Source organism: Chlamydotis macqueenii, chromosome Z, assembly GCF_036417535.1.
Source record: "Chlamydotis macqueenii isolate bChlMac1 chromosome Z, bChlMac1.mat, whole genome shotgun sequence".
In the NCBI taxonomy this organism is placed as follows: Eukaryota; Metazoa; Chordata; class Aves; order Otidiformes; family Otididae; genus Chlamydotis; species Chlamydotis macqueenii.
Window position 1 is genome coordinate 9,419,865 of NC_141593.1, and position 15,089 is coordinate 9,434,953.

At 44.0% G+C, this 15,089-nt stretch overlaps 1 protein-coding gene across 2 annotated transcripts in view; it reads left to right on the forward strand.

Moving 5' to 3' along the window:
* UNC13B (unc-13 homolog B) overlaps window positions 1-15,089 on the forward strand; it is a 191,792-nt gene that overhangs the window by 17,512 nt on the left and 159,191 nt on the right. For both annotated transcript variants that reach the window (XM_086770217.1, XM_086770216.1), the window contains exon 6: window positions 1,667-1,724. In XM_086770217.1, the coding sequence (XP_086626343.1) occupies window positions 1,667-1,724 (58 nt within the window). The remainder of the gene's footprint in view (window positions 1-1,666; window positions 1,725-15,089) is intronic.

Below are 15,089 nucleotides of genomic sequence, written 5' to 3' on the forward strand. Positions count from 1 at the left end.
ATTCCCCTAATTTGCAGTGAGTTTAGCTCAGGAACTTCCAGAGCCAGAGGCAGTATTTTTGTTTTTAACAACACTCAATGGATTTTTCTTCTGTGGACATCAGTTGCCTTTTGAATGTGCCCAGGTCAGTTATGTTGTAGCAAAGGAATTCAGCACTTTAACTGAGCAGTGCCTGAAGAAATATCTTATTTGCTCTGAGCAGACAAAGTCTGTATTGGAGAAAATGAATAACTGATCCTGATTCATCCACTCTGTGCCACTCAGCTTTACGGACTTCACCTTGCTGCATGGGTTTTGGGCTCCAGAGTCCTGGTCTGCATAGTGGTGTTTAGTACGGGACAACTTTGTTCCTTTATCTTCTTTTCTGTGCATTAATTTCAGCTATCTCCATTTGAGACAATGGCTGAACACACTAAAGTTGTACAGCAGTATTCTAGAAGCAGGTTCATTTGGGGTTTATACGGTGTCATAAGAATACTTTCCAGTCTCTATTCCTACAAACAATATTCATTTTTCTTTTTGGGATTGCTGATAGCCATTGGGCTGGTGCCTTGAAAAGAACAAACTAGTGCCATTTTTGAATCTCTGAATGTAATAATTCAGCACTCATTACTGTCCTGTGTTGCTGAAATTGCTCATCAACAGATTTCCTTTCACCACTTTGTCAACCAGTCAGTGCTGTGAGACCCAGCAGTTCTTGTTTTCAGAATCCTGATTAGCTCAGTGAGTTGGCAATTTGCTGATGATAAGACTAACCACCTTTCAGGATCAATTGTGCATTTTAAGTAGCACAGATCAGAAGATAGCCACAGTGGAAGTCTGCAGGTTGTCACCTTCCATGTGATGAACTGGTCATTAATCCTTACCACATCCAAGGAGAGGCTGTGTGGTGGCCCTGTTTTGCACAGATTGCAGCACCAGGTTGCTAAGGTTGCCACTTCCTTTGTTATCAGACCTTTTTTTCCTAGCAAAGACTGTTCCCATTATTTTGCTCAATTGTCCAAATTTTCTCTTATCTCTATGTAATATGAGACAGAGGAGAATAACAAAACGAAAACCACTGGCATTCCCCTAAGGAATGCTTTGATGCTGCAAGAAACAGCTTTGTGAAAACTCAAAGCTGGTTAATTGAAATATCTCTGTGTTCTCTAATTCAGTATTAAATGAGATGAAAAATTCTTCACTTTGTTGTACAGTGGATCACAGGAGAGTTTGTAACTGTTTGCTGGGTAAGCATTGTGTTACTGCCCTGCCAGGCACACGAATTATCTGACCGCTTCAGTGTCCTGGTGCACTGTTGCTGTGAGCCCACGCTTTGAGTTTTGAATCGCTGAAGTTGTGCTTGAGTATCTGAACGTAAACGGGCTTATAGTCAGTTCTGAGCTCGCTGTCACAGTGACATCGTGGTGTGGAGAATCAGATCTTTTAGATGTCTAATTTGTTCTCAGAACTGAAAATAGGGCCTGTGCTTGTAGTAAAGCAGGCTTCACCTTAACCAGATGTGCACTTTTTAATACCTGGTTTTGGCATGAAAAAAGAGGAGACTGTTTTCTCTTGTGTGTGGCATGCTGTACTTTGAAAGCTGTTTCATAAAGTTACTGTTTGCTTTGTTATCAGTCTGTTCATTCTTTTTTTTTTTTTTTTTTTTTTTCCCCCCCTCCTTTAGTATTCCTTTCAGGAGGAAGTCCAGAAGAAACCATTGCCCAGTGCTGCCTCCCAGTGTTGTAAGTTAGACTTTTCTCCTTCTTAGTATTTTTTCCACTTTCAGTGTACTTTATTTCCTTCTCAGGATAGTTATCAAACGATGGTACATCTGAACAACATTTTATTCTTAAAAGTACTGAAATCTTTATGAAGCCAATAACTTCAGTCAGTTATGAAAAACTGTGCCCCTCAAAATGTTGGTCGTCTGATGTTAGAAAGTTGAATCAGGCACTGAGTCTTTAACTGGTTTGTATCGTCTTGTGCAATAGGAACACAAAATGTGTTCAAAGTCACCTAGGTTTGTCAGACCCTCGTAGTATTGACGCAAGTAATTAAATGCTGAGTTTTTTCATATAACTAAGTCAGGCTATGTTCTCTTTAAGCATCATGTGTTGAATATTGTTTTTATGACTTTTAAATGAAATTTTAAGGTGAGGAGAATAGATGAAGACAGGTATGGCTGGTAGCCTTTTTAAATGCACCAGAGGTTTGTGTACTCGATGCCTAATTTCTTTGATATTTCTTTTAAATGCTGTGTTGGTGGATGAAAAATGTTTTTAGTAATTTCTGCTTATCTCATCTTGCATTTTTTTTATGCTTCTAAAAACATGAATGGAAAAAGAACCTAGGACCTACTGAATCTGATCTGAAAATTAGATTTCTGAAACACTGCCTTTAACATACAATAGATGAAAGCTCAATGATGTCTCTTAAGGTGTCTTATCTACTTTTGGCAACAACACTAATAAAATTCAAGTCTCATAATTTAAACAAATCTTTTATCCTCTACTTCAAATCCTATAAGACATTGTCGTAGTTCAGCCCCGATCAGGACCAGACTACGCAGTCTCTCTCTCGCTCCCCCCACCCTCTGAGAGAACAGGGGGAGATGATATAAGAAAAACGGCTCAAGGTTTGAGATAAGGACGGGGAGAAATCCTTAAAGTTACCGTCACGGGCAAAAGAGACTCGACTTGGGGAAAACTATTCATTTATTTCTAAAATTAGCAGGAGAATGAGACAGGGAACAAGATAACCTCCCCCCACCCCTCCCTCTTCCTGGGCTTAACATTATCTCTACTACCTTCCCCTCCCGAGCGGCACGGGAGGGGAAAAGGGAATGGGGGTCGCGGTCAGTTCATCACGCGTTGTTTTACGCCGCTGTATCATCGTCGGGGGAAGAACTCCTCGCATTCCTCCTCTGCTCCAGCATGGGGTCCCTCCCACGGGCCACAGTCCTGAAACTGCTCGTGAAACTGCTCCGGCGTGGGTCATCTCTTCCACGGGGTGCAGTCCCTCTAGAACAGCTGTCCCAGCGGGCCCTCCATGGGCCACAGCCTCCTTCAGGCCTCCACCTGCTCTGGCGTGGGGTCCTCCACGAGCTGCAGGTGGATCTCTGCCCCTCCGTGGACCTCCATGGGCTGCAGGGGGACAACCCGCTCCACCGTGGTCTTCACCACGAGTTGCAGAGGAATCTTGGCCAGAAGCCGTATTACTCCTCCCCCTCCTTCTTCACTGACCTTGGCGTCTGCAGCCGTTCCTCACAACAGGCTGGCAGACGCCTCTCAGGATCCTTTTTACATCTTATTCACTTCTCATCTCCTCCACTTCTTGCAGCTGGGCTGGGCCGAGTTGGGCCCAGTCGGCTGCCCGGCGGGAGGCCAGAGGGTGACGCCTGCAAGGCCCATGAGGCCTGCGCCTCCCCCTCTCTGCCCCTGCTCAGCTGCTTCACATCTTCTCCTCTTTTTTTTTTCTGTTTTCCCATTCCTAAATACGTTATCGCAGAGGCGTTATCACGGGACATTCTGCTACCAATTGGCTTGGCCTTGGCCAGCAGCGGGTCCGCCCTAGGCCCGGCCGAGTCCACTGAACAAAGGGGAGCAACTTCTAGCAGTTACCTACAGAAGCTGCCACCTTAGGACCCCCTCACTAACAAAACCAGAACAGACATATACATAGCCTGCATATTACACTTTTATACATTAGGCTATTTATACATTAGGCTGTTTATAGAATCTCTATAAAACTGTTAACATTAGTAACTGTTAATTACTGTTTATGTTTTTTTGAGTAGAATTAATTTATCTGTGTACTGTTATTATGTTATTTTAAAACTACCTTCAACAAAACATGGACGTTAACCAATTATCTGGGAAATCTGAATGTCTTGTATGGCTGGAACATGTACAAAGCCATATGAAAATATTCCAACAGTGGTACCCTAGGGACCCTTGGGATGTATGGGTAAATGAGGAGCAATGCTTCTGTGCAGGGAAAGCAGCTGCACCTATTCCTGTAGCACGGTGCTTTTACATCCTCAGGCTCCTGTAGCCAGTTTCTTCCATGGAGGGCCAGCTCAGCTCTTGCAAATAGACATGGTAAAGAGTAGAACTGCAGCTGCCCTTTTTATATGGCCTGTTAGCAGCCTGCATCTTGTTAGAGAGTGACCTTTTGCAATAATTAATTGAAGGCTCGTAGTTTGAACAATTAATATTGCACAAGAATTAATTTAATCATTGATGGGAATAAAACAGTCATTAGAATTGATGTTAAATATTTAATAGCAGTATGTGGTTGATGTATTTAAAAATTTTGTAGTAATTCAATAAAACTTGTGGCACTGCATGTACTTTTGCTTATCTGCTGCCTGAAAGTATCCTACCTCTATGAATATCTAATTACTTACATGGAAAAATATAAAATAGACATTTAATCATAGAATGCTTTGGGTTGGAAGGGACCTTTAAAGGTCATGCAGTCCAACTCTCCTGCAAGGAGTGGGGATGTCTCCAACCAGATCAGGTTACTCAGAGCCTCGTCCAACCCGGCCTTGAATGTTTCCAGGGACAGAGCATTCACCACCTCTCTGGGCAACCTGTGCCAGTGTTCCACCAGCCTCACTGTAAAAACAATCTTTCCTGATGCCTAATCTGAATCTGCTTCCCTCTATTTTAAAACCATTAGCCCTCGTCCTTTCACAACAGGCCCTGCTGAAGAGTTTCTCCCCATCTTTCCTATAAGTCCTCTTTAGGTACTGGAAGGTTGCTATAAGGTCTGCCCAAAGCCTCCTCTTCTCCAGGCTGAACAGCCCCAACTCTCTCAGCCTGTCCTCACAGCAGAGGTGCTCCAGCCCTTTGATCATCTTCGTGGCCTCCTCTGGACCCTCTCCAACTGGTCCATGTCCTTCTTATGTTGGGGGCTCCGGAACTGGACACGGTACTCCAGGTGGGGTCTCACCAGAGTGGAGTAGAGGGGGAGAATCACCTCCCTTGACCTGCTGGCCATGCTCCTCTTAATGCAGCCTAGGATGCGGTTGTCTTTCTGGGCTGCAAGCGTATGTTGCCAGCTCATGTTGAGCTTCTCATCCAGCATGACTCCCAGTTCCTTCTCATCAGGACTGGTCTTGATCCATTCTGTGCCCATTGCTTGTGCCTGGGATTGCCCCAGCCCACGTGCAGGACCTTGCACTTGGCCTGGCCATTGAACATAATGAAATTTGCATGTGCCCACCTCTCCAGCCTTTCAAGGTCCCTCTGGATGGCATCCCTTCCCTCCAGTGTGTCGACGGCACCACACAGCTTGGTGTCCTTGGTGAACTTGCTGAGGGTGCACTCTATCCCACTGTCCATGTCACCGACAAAGATGTTGAACAGTGCTGGGCCCAATACCAACCCCTGAGGAACGCCACTTATCATCGATCTCTGGCCATTGAGCTGTTGACCACAGCTCCCTGAGTGTGGCCATCCAGACAATTCTTTGTCCACAGAGTGGTTTGTCCATCAAATCATCAAATCCACGTCTCTCCAGTTTAGAGAGAAGGATGTCGTGTGGGACAGTGTCAGATGCCTTGCACAAGTCCAGATAGATGACATAATTTGCTCATCCCTTGTCCACTGATGCTGTAACCCCAAAATAGAAGGCCATCAGATTAGTCAGGCACGATCTGCCCTTACTGAAGCTGTGTTGGCTGTGACAGTCACCTCCTTGCTCTCCATGTGCCTCAGAATGGTTTCCAGGAGAATCTGCTCCATGACCTTGCCAGGCACAGAGGTGAGGCTGACCGACCTGTAGTTCCCTGGGTCTTTTGAAGTACTTTTGAAAAATGAACTCTATGTACATCAATATGTGCATAAGAATTACAAGCTTGCCTGAATGTAGCGTAGTCCTTTGGAACTTGAAAATTCAACCCAGAAGATGCATTGATTATGTCTCCATTGAAAGCTGGCCAGACCTTCGCATATGATGCAGAAGCTCAGCCCCCTTTTACACAGGAGCAGGGTAGGTGTCCTAACCTAAACCACACTGAGTACGGAGTGTTCTTACCATGTGGATAAATAATTGATAGATATATTTTTAGATTTAATAAAAATACCTTCAAGAACATTTTTGAGATTCTTCCAGTTTTCCATCATTATGTGCCAGATGAGATGTGCTCACTGCTGGGAGCAGGACACGATCAGCTGGACAATGAACTAGGTATTTAGAAAGAGCAAAAAACTTCCTGAGTGTAAGTAGTTTTTGCCCCATGAGAATATCTTCCCAAATGCTAAAAAAGACGAAGTTGTCTTAAAACCTGATGTACTGCAGAGCAAAAGTGCAGCAAAACACTTCATATAGCTTGCATTTCAAGAAGTAACAGTACAACTGCACATGCCGCTGGTGTCCTACTTAGCCCTCTTGCAACTCTCAGAAGACTCTTCTGGCTTCTTTGTCCTAGCTAGAGAAAAGCCTACTTCCGCAGGTAGGGTCAGATTCATTAAACAGTGAAATGCATGTCCTTACATGTTAAAATGAGATTACACTTCTGCCGCGTTCGGCTTCTGTATTTTCTACACGTCTGTTTCCATTCCCAAACCACCTTTTCTCATGGTTGTTTCCACATCTCCTGCATGGTTGCAAGTTGTTCTGTTACCTCCCCTGGGTAGAGAGGAGGAGAAGGATGGAGCGGGATGTGAGAGAAGAGAGCTGGGCCCTGTCTGAGAGCCAGCATCTGATCTGTGAGGGTAGGCTTTCATCTCTGGTCATGTGTGGGCTGCCTCCTTGGCATGGTGCCATGGGAAATACCAGTCCAGACTAGGTGCTCTCATTTTTCTGGAGATTATGGAGCTTTCAGGCCTACTTTCACAGTCTGAAGTGCTGCTCTGTTCTTGGACGAGTCCGACCCATGATTTCTGAGGTAATGCAGGATTCGGGCTTCCTACCTGTTCTTTAACGAAGCAGATGAGTCTGGTTTTGTACACGCTCTCTCTTGTCAGCCCTACTGATTTTGGCACTTCCTGTCTCTTCATTCATTACATTTGGCCATTTCATTTTTATCTCCCAACCTCTCTGCATCCCTATATATTTCTTCTGCCTCAGAAAGATCACATTTCCAATTAATTTAACTTTCAGTGATCCTAAGCAATAAGCAAAGCACCATAGTGCCCATGGATCCACTTTTGTTTGCTTTTCTGTTAAATGTAATCATAATTCTTCATTTCCTGATGCTTCATTCTTGGATCACTGCAGCATCCTCATATTGTCTTCTACACACAACCTGAAACTGAATGTAAATTAAAAACAAAGGAAGCCTTTATTGTCTGGAAATTCACTGATGAAATGAAGCAGATTGGAAAAAAATGTTATTTGATTACTTTGGCATTTATTGAGTCAATAAGCTCTAAGTTATTTATTGTGGTAGGTAAAGATTTATTTTGCTTGTGTGCTCAAGATCATTTCTAGCAACACAGAAGTCCATTATAAGCCATAGGTAAGTCGCTTTTGTCAGTGTCTTAAATGTACCGCTGGCTTGAAGCAGACTCCGTGCAAGCTGAGATGAGAAAGGTATTCTGTATCTTTCTGGAAGAGACTCAGCAGTCTTTGTTAATATCAGCTGCTGTAAATACTGCCCTATACCGTTTGTCAGAGAGTCTACAAATCTGGAAGAGAGCAGGTTTGTTCAGTATGATTCTCAGAAAAGATAACCTAAGTGCCACTGAATCAATGAGTTATGTCTGTCCTCTTGTCTTTGTCTGATAATCTTTCTGAGAATGTTTTATCCTCCCTTCTCTGCATGTATTTTTTTTCTTTCACTTCCTTGAGTCTGTGGTGTTGCTCTTTTCACAGTAAGACCCTGATAAACCACAGGGAACTGAAGTTCTGTCTTGCATATCTCTTGCTCTGTAAAATCCCTGTCTGCTAAGGCTATGAGTGGGGGTTTTTTGGTTTTTTTTGTTTTTTTTTTTTTTTGTTTTGGTTTTTTTTAGAGAAGGTAACTTTGCACTCCGGGTTGTGCATTAGTGCAACAAGGAAAGAAATAACTTTTCTGATACAGTGTTATTCCAGCAAAAAGAACCAAAGCAAACCTGTGTTTCATCTGCCAGCAGATCAAAGAGAAAGGAGCAAGACAGCATCTCCTCCAGGAGAATAAAAAGGAACCCTGAATGCTATCTAGAATGGGTGTGTGTGTGTGCACACATGCATGCAGGAAAAAAATGCTACAGCTTTGTTGTAGATACATAAGCTGACTTTTAATTATCAGAGAATCACAGAATGGTTAGAGTCAAAGGTCATCTAGTCCAACCCCCCTGCAAGGAGCAGGGACGTCTCCAACCAGATCAGGTTGCTCAGAGCCTCATCCAGCCTGGCCTTGAACGTTTCCAGGGATGGGGCATCCACCACCTCTCTGGGCAACCTGTTCCAGTGTTCTACAACTCGCATTGTAAAAAATTTTTTCCTAATATCCAATCTAAATCTACCTCCCTCTATTTTAAAACCATTACCCGTTGTCCTATCACAACAGGCCCTACTGAACAGCCTCTCCCCATCTTTCCTGTAGGCCCCCTTGAGGTACTGGAAGGCCGCTATAAAGGTCTCCCCTGAGCCTTCTCTTCTCCAGGCTGAACAGCCCCAACTCTCTCAGCCTGTCCTCATAGGAGAGGTGCTCCAGCCCTCTGATCATCTTCGTGGCCTCCTCTGGACCTTCTCCAACTGGTCCATGTCCTTCTTATATTGGGGGCTCCGGAACTGGCCACAGTACTGCAGGTGGGGTCTCACCAGGGCAGAGTAGAGGGGGAGAATCACCTCCCTCGACCTGCTGGCCATGCTCCTCTTGATGCAGCCTAGGATGCGGTTGGCCTTCTGGGTCGGTCGCAAGGGCGCGTTGTCGGCTCATGTTGAACTTCTCATCCACCAGCACTCCCAAGTCCTTCTCCTCAGGGCTGTTCTCGATCCATTCTCCGCCCAGCCTGTGTATGTGGCTGGGATTGCCACGACCCAGGTGCGGGACCTTGCACTTGGTCTGGTTGAACTTCATGAGGCTGGCACAGGCCCACCTCTCCAGCCTGTCCAGGTCCCTCTGGATGGCATCCCTCCCTTCCAGCGTGTCGACGGCACCACTCAGCTTGGTGTCATTGGCGAACTTGCTGAGGGTGCACTCTATCCCACTGTCCATGTCGCCGACAAAGATGTTGAACAGGGCCGGGCCCAAGATGGACCCCTGAGGGACACCACCCGTGACTGGTCTCCACATGAACATTGAGCCATTGACCACCACTCTCTGAGTGCGGCCATCCAGCCAACTCCTTACCCACCGAGTAGTCCGTCCATCAGACCCATGTCTCTCCAGTTTAGAGAGAAGGATGTCATGTGGGACAGTGTCAAAAGCTTTGCACAAGTCCAGGTAGATGGTATCCGTTGCTCGTCCCTTGTCCACCGATGCTGTCACCCCGTCATAGAAGGCCACCAAATTGGTCAGGCACGATCTGCCCTTGGTGAAGCCATGTTGGCTGTCACCAACCACCTCCTTGCTCTTTATGTGCCTTAGCATGGTTTCCAGGAGAATCTGCTCCATGACCTTGCCAGACACAGAGCGGAGGCTGACCGGCCTGTAGTTGCCCGGGTGGGTCCTCCTTGTTCCCCTTTTTAAAAATGGGGGTTATGTTCCGTCTCTTCCAGTCATCAGTTACCTCACCAGACCGCCACGACTTCTCAAATACAATGGCCAGTGGCTTGGCAACTTCATCCGCCAGTTCCCTCAGGACCCGTGGATGGATCTCATCGGGTCCCATGGACTTGTGTACCTTTAGGTTCCTCAGATGTTCCTGAACCTGCTCTTTGAGTACAGTGGGCGGTTCTTCATCCTTGCAGTCTTTGCTTGTGCCTTCCACAGCTTGGGTGGTGAGACAAGAGCCCTTATCGGTGAAGACTGAGGCAAAAAAGTAATTGAGTACCTCAGCCTTCTCTGTGCCCCGGGTAACCAGGACACCGGTTTCCTTCTGGAGGGGGCCTACATTCTCCTTCGACTTTCTTTTGTCCCCGACATACCTGTAGAAGCTTTTCTTCTTGCTTTTTATATCCCTGGCTAGATTCAGTTCTGTCAGGGCTTTAGCCTTCCTCACCCGATCGCTGGCCACTCGCACAGCCTCTTTGTAGTCCTCCCAGGCTACCTGTCTCTGCTTCCACCCTCTATAGGCTTTCTTCTTCACATTCAGTTGGTCCAGGAGCTCCTTGGTGATCCATGGCCTCCTGGCCTTTTTTGCCCGACTTGCTCTTCATTGGGATGCACCTCTGCTGAGCTTGGAGGAGGTGCTCCTTGAATATGGACCAACTTTCCTGGGCCCCTCTTCCCTCCAGGGCCACCTCCCATGGCACTTGGCCCATCAGGTCCCTGAAGAGGCCAAAGGCCGCCTTCTTGAAGTCTAGGGCAGAGAGCTTGCCGTGTAGTTTCCTTGCTGCCTCGCTGCTTTTAATTACCTAAAAGCTGGCAAAATGTTTTATATGCATTATAGGAATGAGTGTCATTCGATGCCAGATCCGTTTGTTGTGTTGACCCTTCTTTCCCACTGATATTTGAAGAATTCTATTTCTGCAAAATGTGTAAGGCAAAATTATTTTAATATCTACACATTGACTACTATTTCAAAAATACCAAGGGCTCACTTTGAGAGGGTTCATTCCTGATGCCCATTAGTTCTCTTTTTAGGAGCTCAGATTCCACTCATGCATCTGGAAGGTTTGAACGTTCCTCTGCACAGACTGAGATCGCAGTGCTTTCGATGGCACTGATGAGGAACTTTGCTAAAAAGCCAGACGAGTGCCTTCCCTGCCCCAGACTCCCCAGCAAGCCCTGATAATGTCCACACTGATGTTGTGTTTGGGGGGCTGTGCTGTGGATGCTAGCATTTTTATGCTGCCATTAATGTGCCATTGGGTTGAGGCTATCAAACCCTGCTGCTAGGAATTCTACAGCACAGATGGTACAGTTCTAGCAGAAGTGGTGACACCGAGTTGGCAGATCTGGGCAGACTGTGGGTCCAAGGCAGCTGGGTAAAGCTCTTGCTTGAAGAGTTCGGTTGGCAGGATATGTAACGCAGCCTGTTTTCATAGAATGAAATCACAGCCATCCAAGGTTACATGTGCACTCGTTTGAGCGTGCCATCTTGTGCTGTTGTTTAATCCAGTGGTTTATTCTAGTCAGAGAAGATGTTGGCTGCCATTCACCAGTCTTCAGCTGCGTGAACTGATCCTATGGCAGCATATGTACTGAAATGACGTCCTATTAAGACTTTTTTTTTTCCTCTTTGGCAACAGTACATTAAAAAAAATGATCTGCTATACCAGGCTCTCAAGGCTAGGCAGCAGCAAAATGCTTTTAAGCAAGCCACAACTTGACCATCTTAATTGTTCGCAGAGGTGTATGATCTGTAATAGTGCAGAGTGGCAGGCAGCATAGTGTGCTGCGATTACTGGGAAATGATACTGCTCTCCTTCTTTTAGAGATATATGCTATATATCTCTATATAAACTTTGCTGTTTTTTTTTTCTCTAGTTACCAGCCTACATCTGCTCTTGGAAACAACAGAGTTCAGCAGCTACCTATGCCATCTCTAGACCGGGCCAGTCTGGGAGGAGTAATGGAGAGGTCAATGATTTTTCCCCTTCTCAAGGGCAGATGCCACTAAAGATCCTGCTGCAGTCATTGAAAAGCTGTGCTCTAGTCAGAGTAAAACTACTGGTCACAGTGCAAAAAATAAGCCTTAAAACAGTCCTCAAAAATGTTCAGTGTAAGTGTAATTCAAAACAGGACACGTGAATGAGGTTTTTGGCTTTTTTTTTTTTAATTAAACTAGGAAAAACTACTCATCTGCACAAGTGAAACCGTTGTATGAGCATTTGTGGTAGATCACTGACAGGCTGAGAAAGCAAGTTTCCTGGCCTCTCTGCTTCTGGGTGACTGACAGCTCCTGTTCATCTTTGTTTGGAGTAAATCCTGTCTGGGAGACTTGTTTTCCTGTGGCTTTGCAGTACTCACTGCGTGGGCTGGCAGAAGGCATGATAGGTCTGCTGGAAGGAATGCAGGTTCAGGGTCTTACTCTAAAATGTCTGCCTGCATTTTCAGGATAAAGCTGCTACTTCAGGACTGAATACATCTAAGGAAAAGTACTCAGCAAATGGAAGTTAAAAATATGGGTTATATTAGAAGATTATAGAGTACCAAAGTTTGACTGAACTGCTGAACTCTAGAGGAGGGCAGATCTGTGGCTTTGCTCTTGATCCTCTGAATGCACTTTATTAGCTGTTGTTTTCCTAGAGTAGCTGCTGTATTCTGAAAGGTGTTGACAGGGAAATAAAATTTTGACTTGTAAATAAGCCCTAAACCTAAAGCTCTTCCTGAAATTCTGAACGCTACTAATACTGTCATGTTTCTCTATAGCAGTGATCAAAAAAAGTAAATGCTCCGTTAACCACTCTTAGTTTCATAATTTGTTTAGTGCTCTTTATGAATGTTTCCTTTTTTTTTTTTTCTCCTGGGGATTTTTTTTAAGGCCTCTGAAACCTTATTAAACATCCTTTAATGTCATAGCAACAACAGAAAATTAATTTGAATTGTGTTACCACAGTGGAATATAACCTTTTTAAAAATTAGATTAAAGATTTTAAACTGACATAAAAATTATTGCTCAGCTTTATACACAAGACATAAATACGTGTCCTTGAGGAATGAGACTTGAACTGAGACTCCAAAATTGAAAATCAGAAGGAAAAAAAGCACCAGGTCTTTTATCTAAGTTGCTCTACGCTATTATATCCCTCTTTGCTATTATGCATATATGTAAAGTTAGTGATCCACTATAGTCCAAAATTGTGTCTCATTATTCTCAACTTTCATTGGTTCTTGTGCGTACATTTCGTAGCCAGTCTGTGTGACTTGGTAGCCCAGAAATTTGTAAGATGAGACAGCTGTATTAGGTGTTAGTGCAGTGACAGAGATGTTACAGTTTTTCTATTGTCGATAAAATTAAGTGACACTCTGCTCTCTGCCCAGTTTTTTTTTTTATTATGGTTATTAATGAGTTGCAGAAGCTTGTAATAACTTAGTGGATACTCTCGGTGATTTGATGGTGATCTGAGCCTTGCTTAAATACTCAGCTCTCAGTCTGATTTTGTTTAGCTATGGTAAAGGTGGCCCGAGAGCCATTTCATTTAGTGAAATAAAATACTCTAAAATGTCAGCATAAGCTGAATGCTAAAGTAAAGTAAAACTCAGTGAAAAAGAGGGAGTACTGAGGAAGGAGAGTACTCTAGTGTTGTAGTCTAGTGCCTGCTCTTGTCTCCGTCAGCTCCTTCTAGCTCATTTTGCTCTTGTGCTTCCTCATCTTTTGTGCAGAGTTCTTAGCCCTCATCTGTGGTGTTCCAAAACTGAACTGGAAATGGTGGCACTTGTTATGAAATGTTCCTTCTGCTTACTGAAAACTTGACTTCATTCTAAGAAGCTCTTCAATGTTTGTTTTGTATTTTACAAGTTTATTCCACTAAAATACCACGTTTAATTTTGGGAAGTGAATTCCATACTGGAAGAACACACATTTTAATGAACTCTGAGATCTGTGTGCGCTATGTTGAGGATTTTAGCCAGGGAAAAAGAAGATTTAATAAACCTAGAAGAAAGAACTGACCAGGACCTTCCCAGCTCTGCTTGTATTCTATAAACAGTACTTCATCAGCACCAAATATAGTGTAATTTCCTGAGCTCAGTTTGCTTTTATAAACTTGTTTAGATGCTCTCTGTCTTCACTCAGCATGGCATATAACAGGAGGATTAAATAATTTATCAGCATGACTGTAAGCAGTGGGCAGCAGTAAACTATAATGTTCTGGCAGGGATAGTAGGTCCCAGCCACTCTAAGAAACTTGTAAACAGAAATGAAACAAAATGGCACACAAGCAATCAAATTAGATTGCATTAAAAACTTGGAATATTCTGCTGTTCTACAGTGTCCCTGCTGATCCAGGATTGACGGTGTGAAGTGGGGAGGAGGATCCCTCCTTGAGTAGTTGCATAATTGGGACAGAGAATGAGCATATGCTATGTTCAGCTAAATGTAGGAACTTAAATGTGCTTTATAAAATGTGTTAACGACAAGAACGTTGTAGCTTCCAAGGCACCAGGCTGCTGGCATCGCTTACTCCTTAATTGGAGGTTTATATGAAACCTCATTTTTTGAGTACGGAAACTTATGCATACAAAATAATGTGATAACTGAGGCACACTGTTGGTATTTAAGAGCACACAGAGTAACTAGTCTGACTTGTCTGTATCATCTTCTCCAGTGTTAATGTATGTTGTATGTTTTTAGAGCGACAGCTTTTCATTTTCTATCTGTGTAGACTTCCTGGTGTTTTCAGTTCAAGTTCTGTACAGGTTTAAATTTGTTCCCAAAGGTAATCTGGAAGGAATTTTTTTTTCTTAAGAAATTGAGGTTGTGCATATTATTTTTATGAAGCAGACAACCAACTTGAAAAGGCTAAAAAGAAATTCTGTTTTCATTAACCTTCAAAATATCAAGACTGTCAGCCCAGGTCTTCTGTGATTATGCTGAAGGACTGAGATATGTACTGTTAGCTCCTGAATCTTAAATGAAGCAGTGTATGTGTTGAATCTCTAATATGTTCATCTTTTATCCAAAATGTTAGATGCTGAAGTGAAGTGGGTGGTAGTAAAAACAAACAAAAGCAGAGTTTTGAGATTCTGGATGAAACTCCCTTACTCTCTGTTATCGCATCTCATCTATTTGCTCCTGCAGCACTGTCTTCCTAGTTAGTCTCTTAATTGTAACGTGCCCTGGTTAGCCAAGACTCAAATTGTCAATGTAAGAAAACTTGGAGGGTAAGGGGCTGGTGCCTAAAGGCAGCTGCTTGTCTCTCCACCATGCCCTGCTTGGGATCAGCTGCAATTTGTCTTAGGCATGGAAATAATCTACTTTTGAAAGTCTGTGGGATTTTTCATGCTGTTCATAAGGAACTTGGTAGCAGGAAGGCCCCGCTCAGGACCAAGGTGAGCAGTCTCTCACTGACTCTCTCCACTCTCCGAGAGAATAAAGGAGAGAAAATAGAACAGAAAGCTC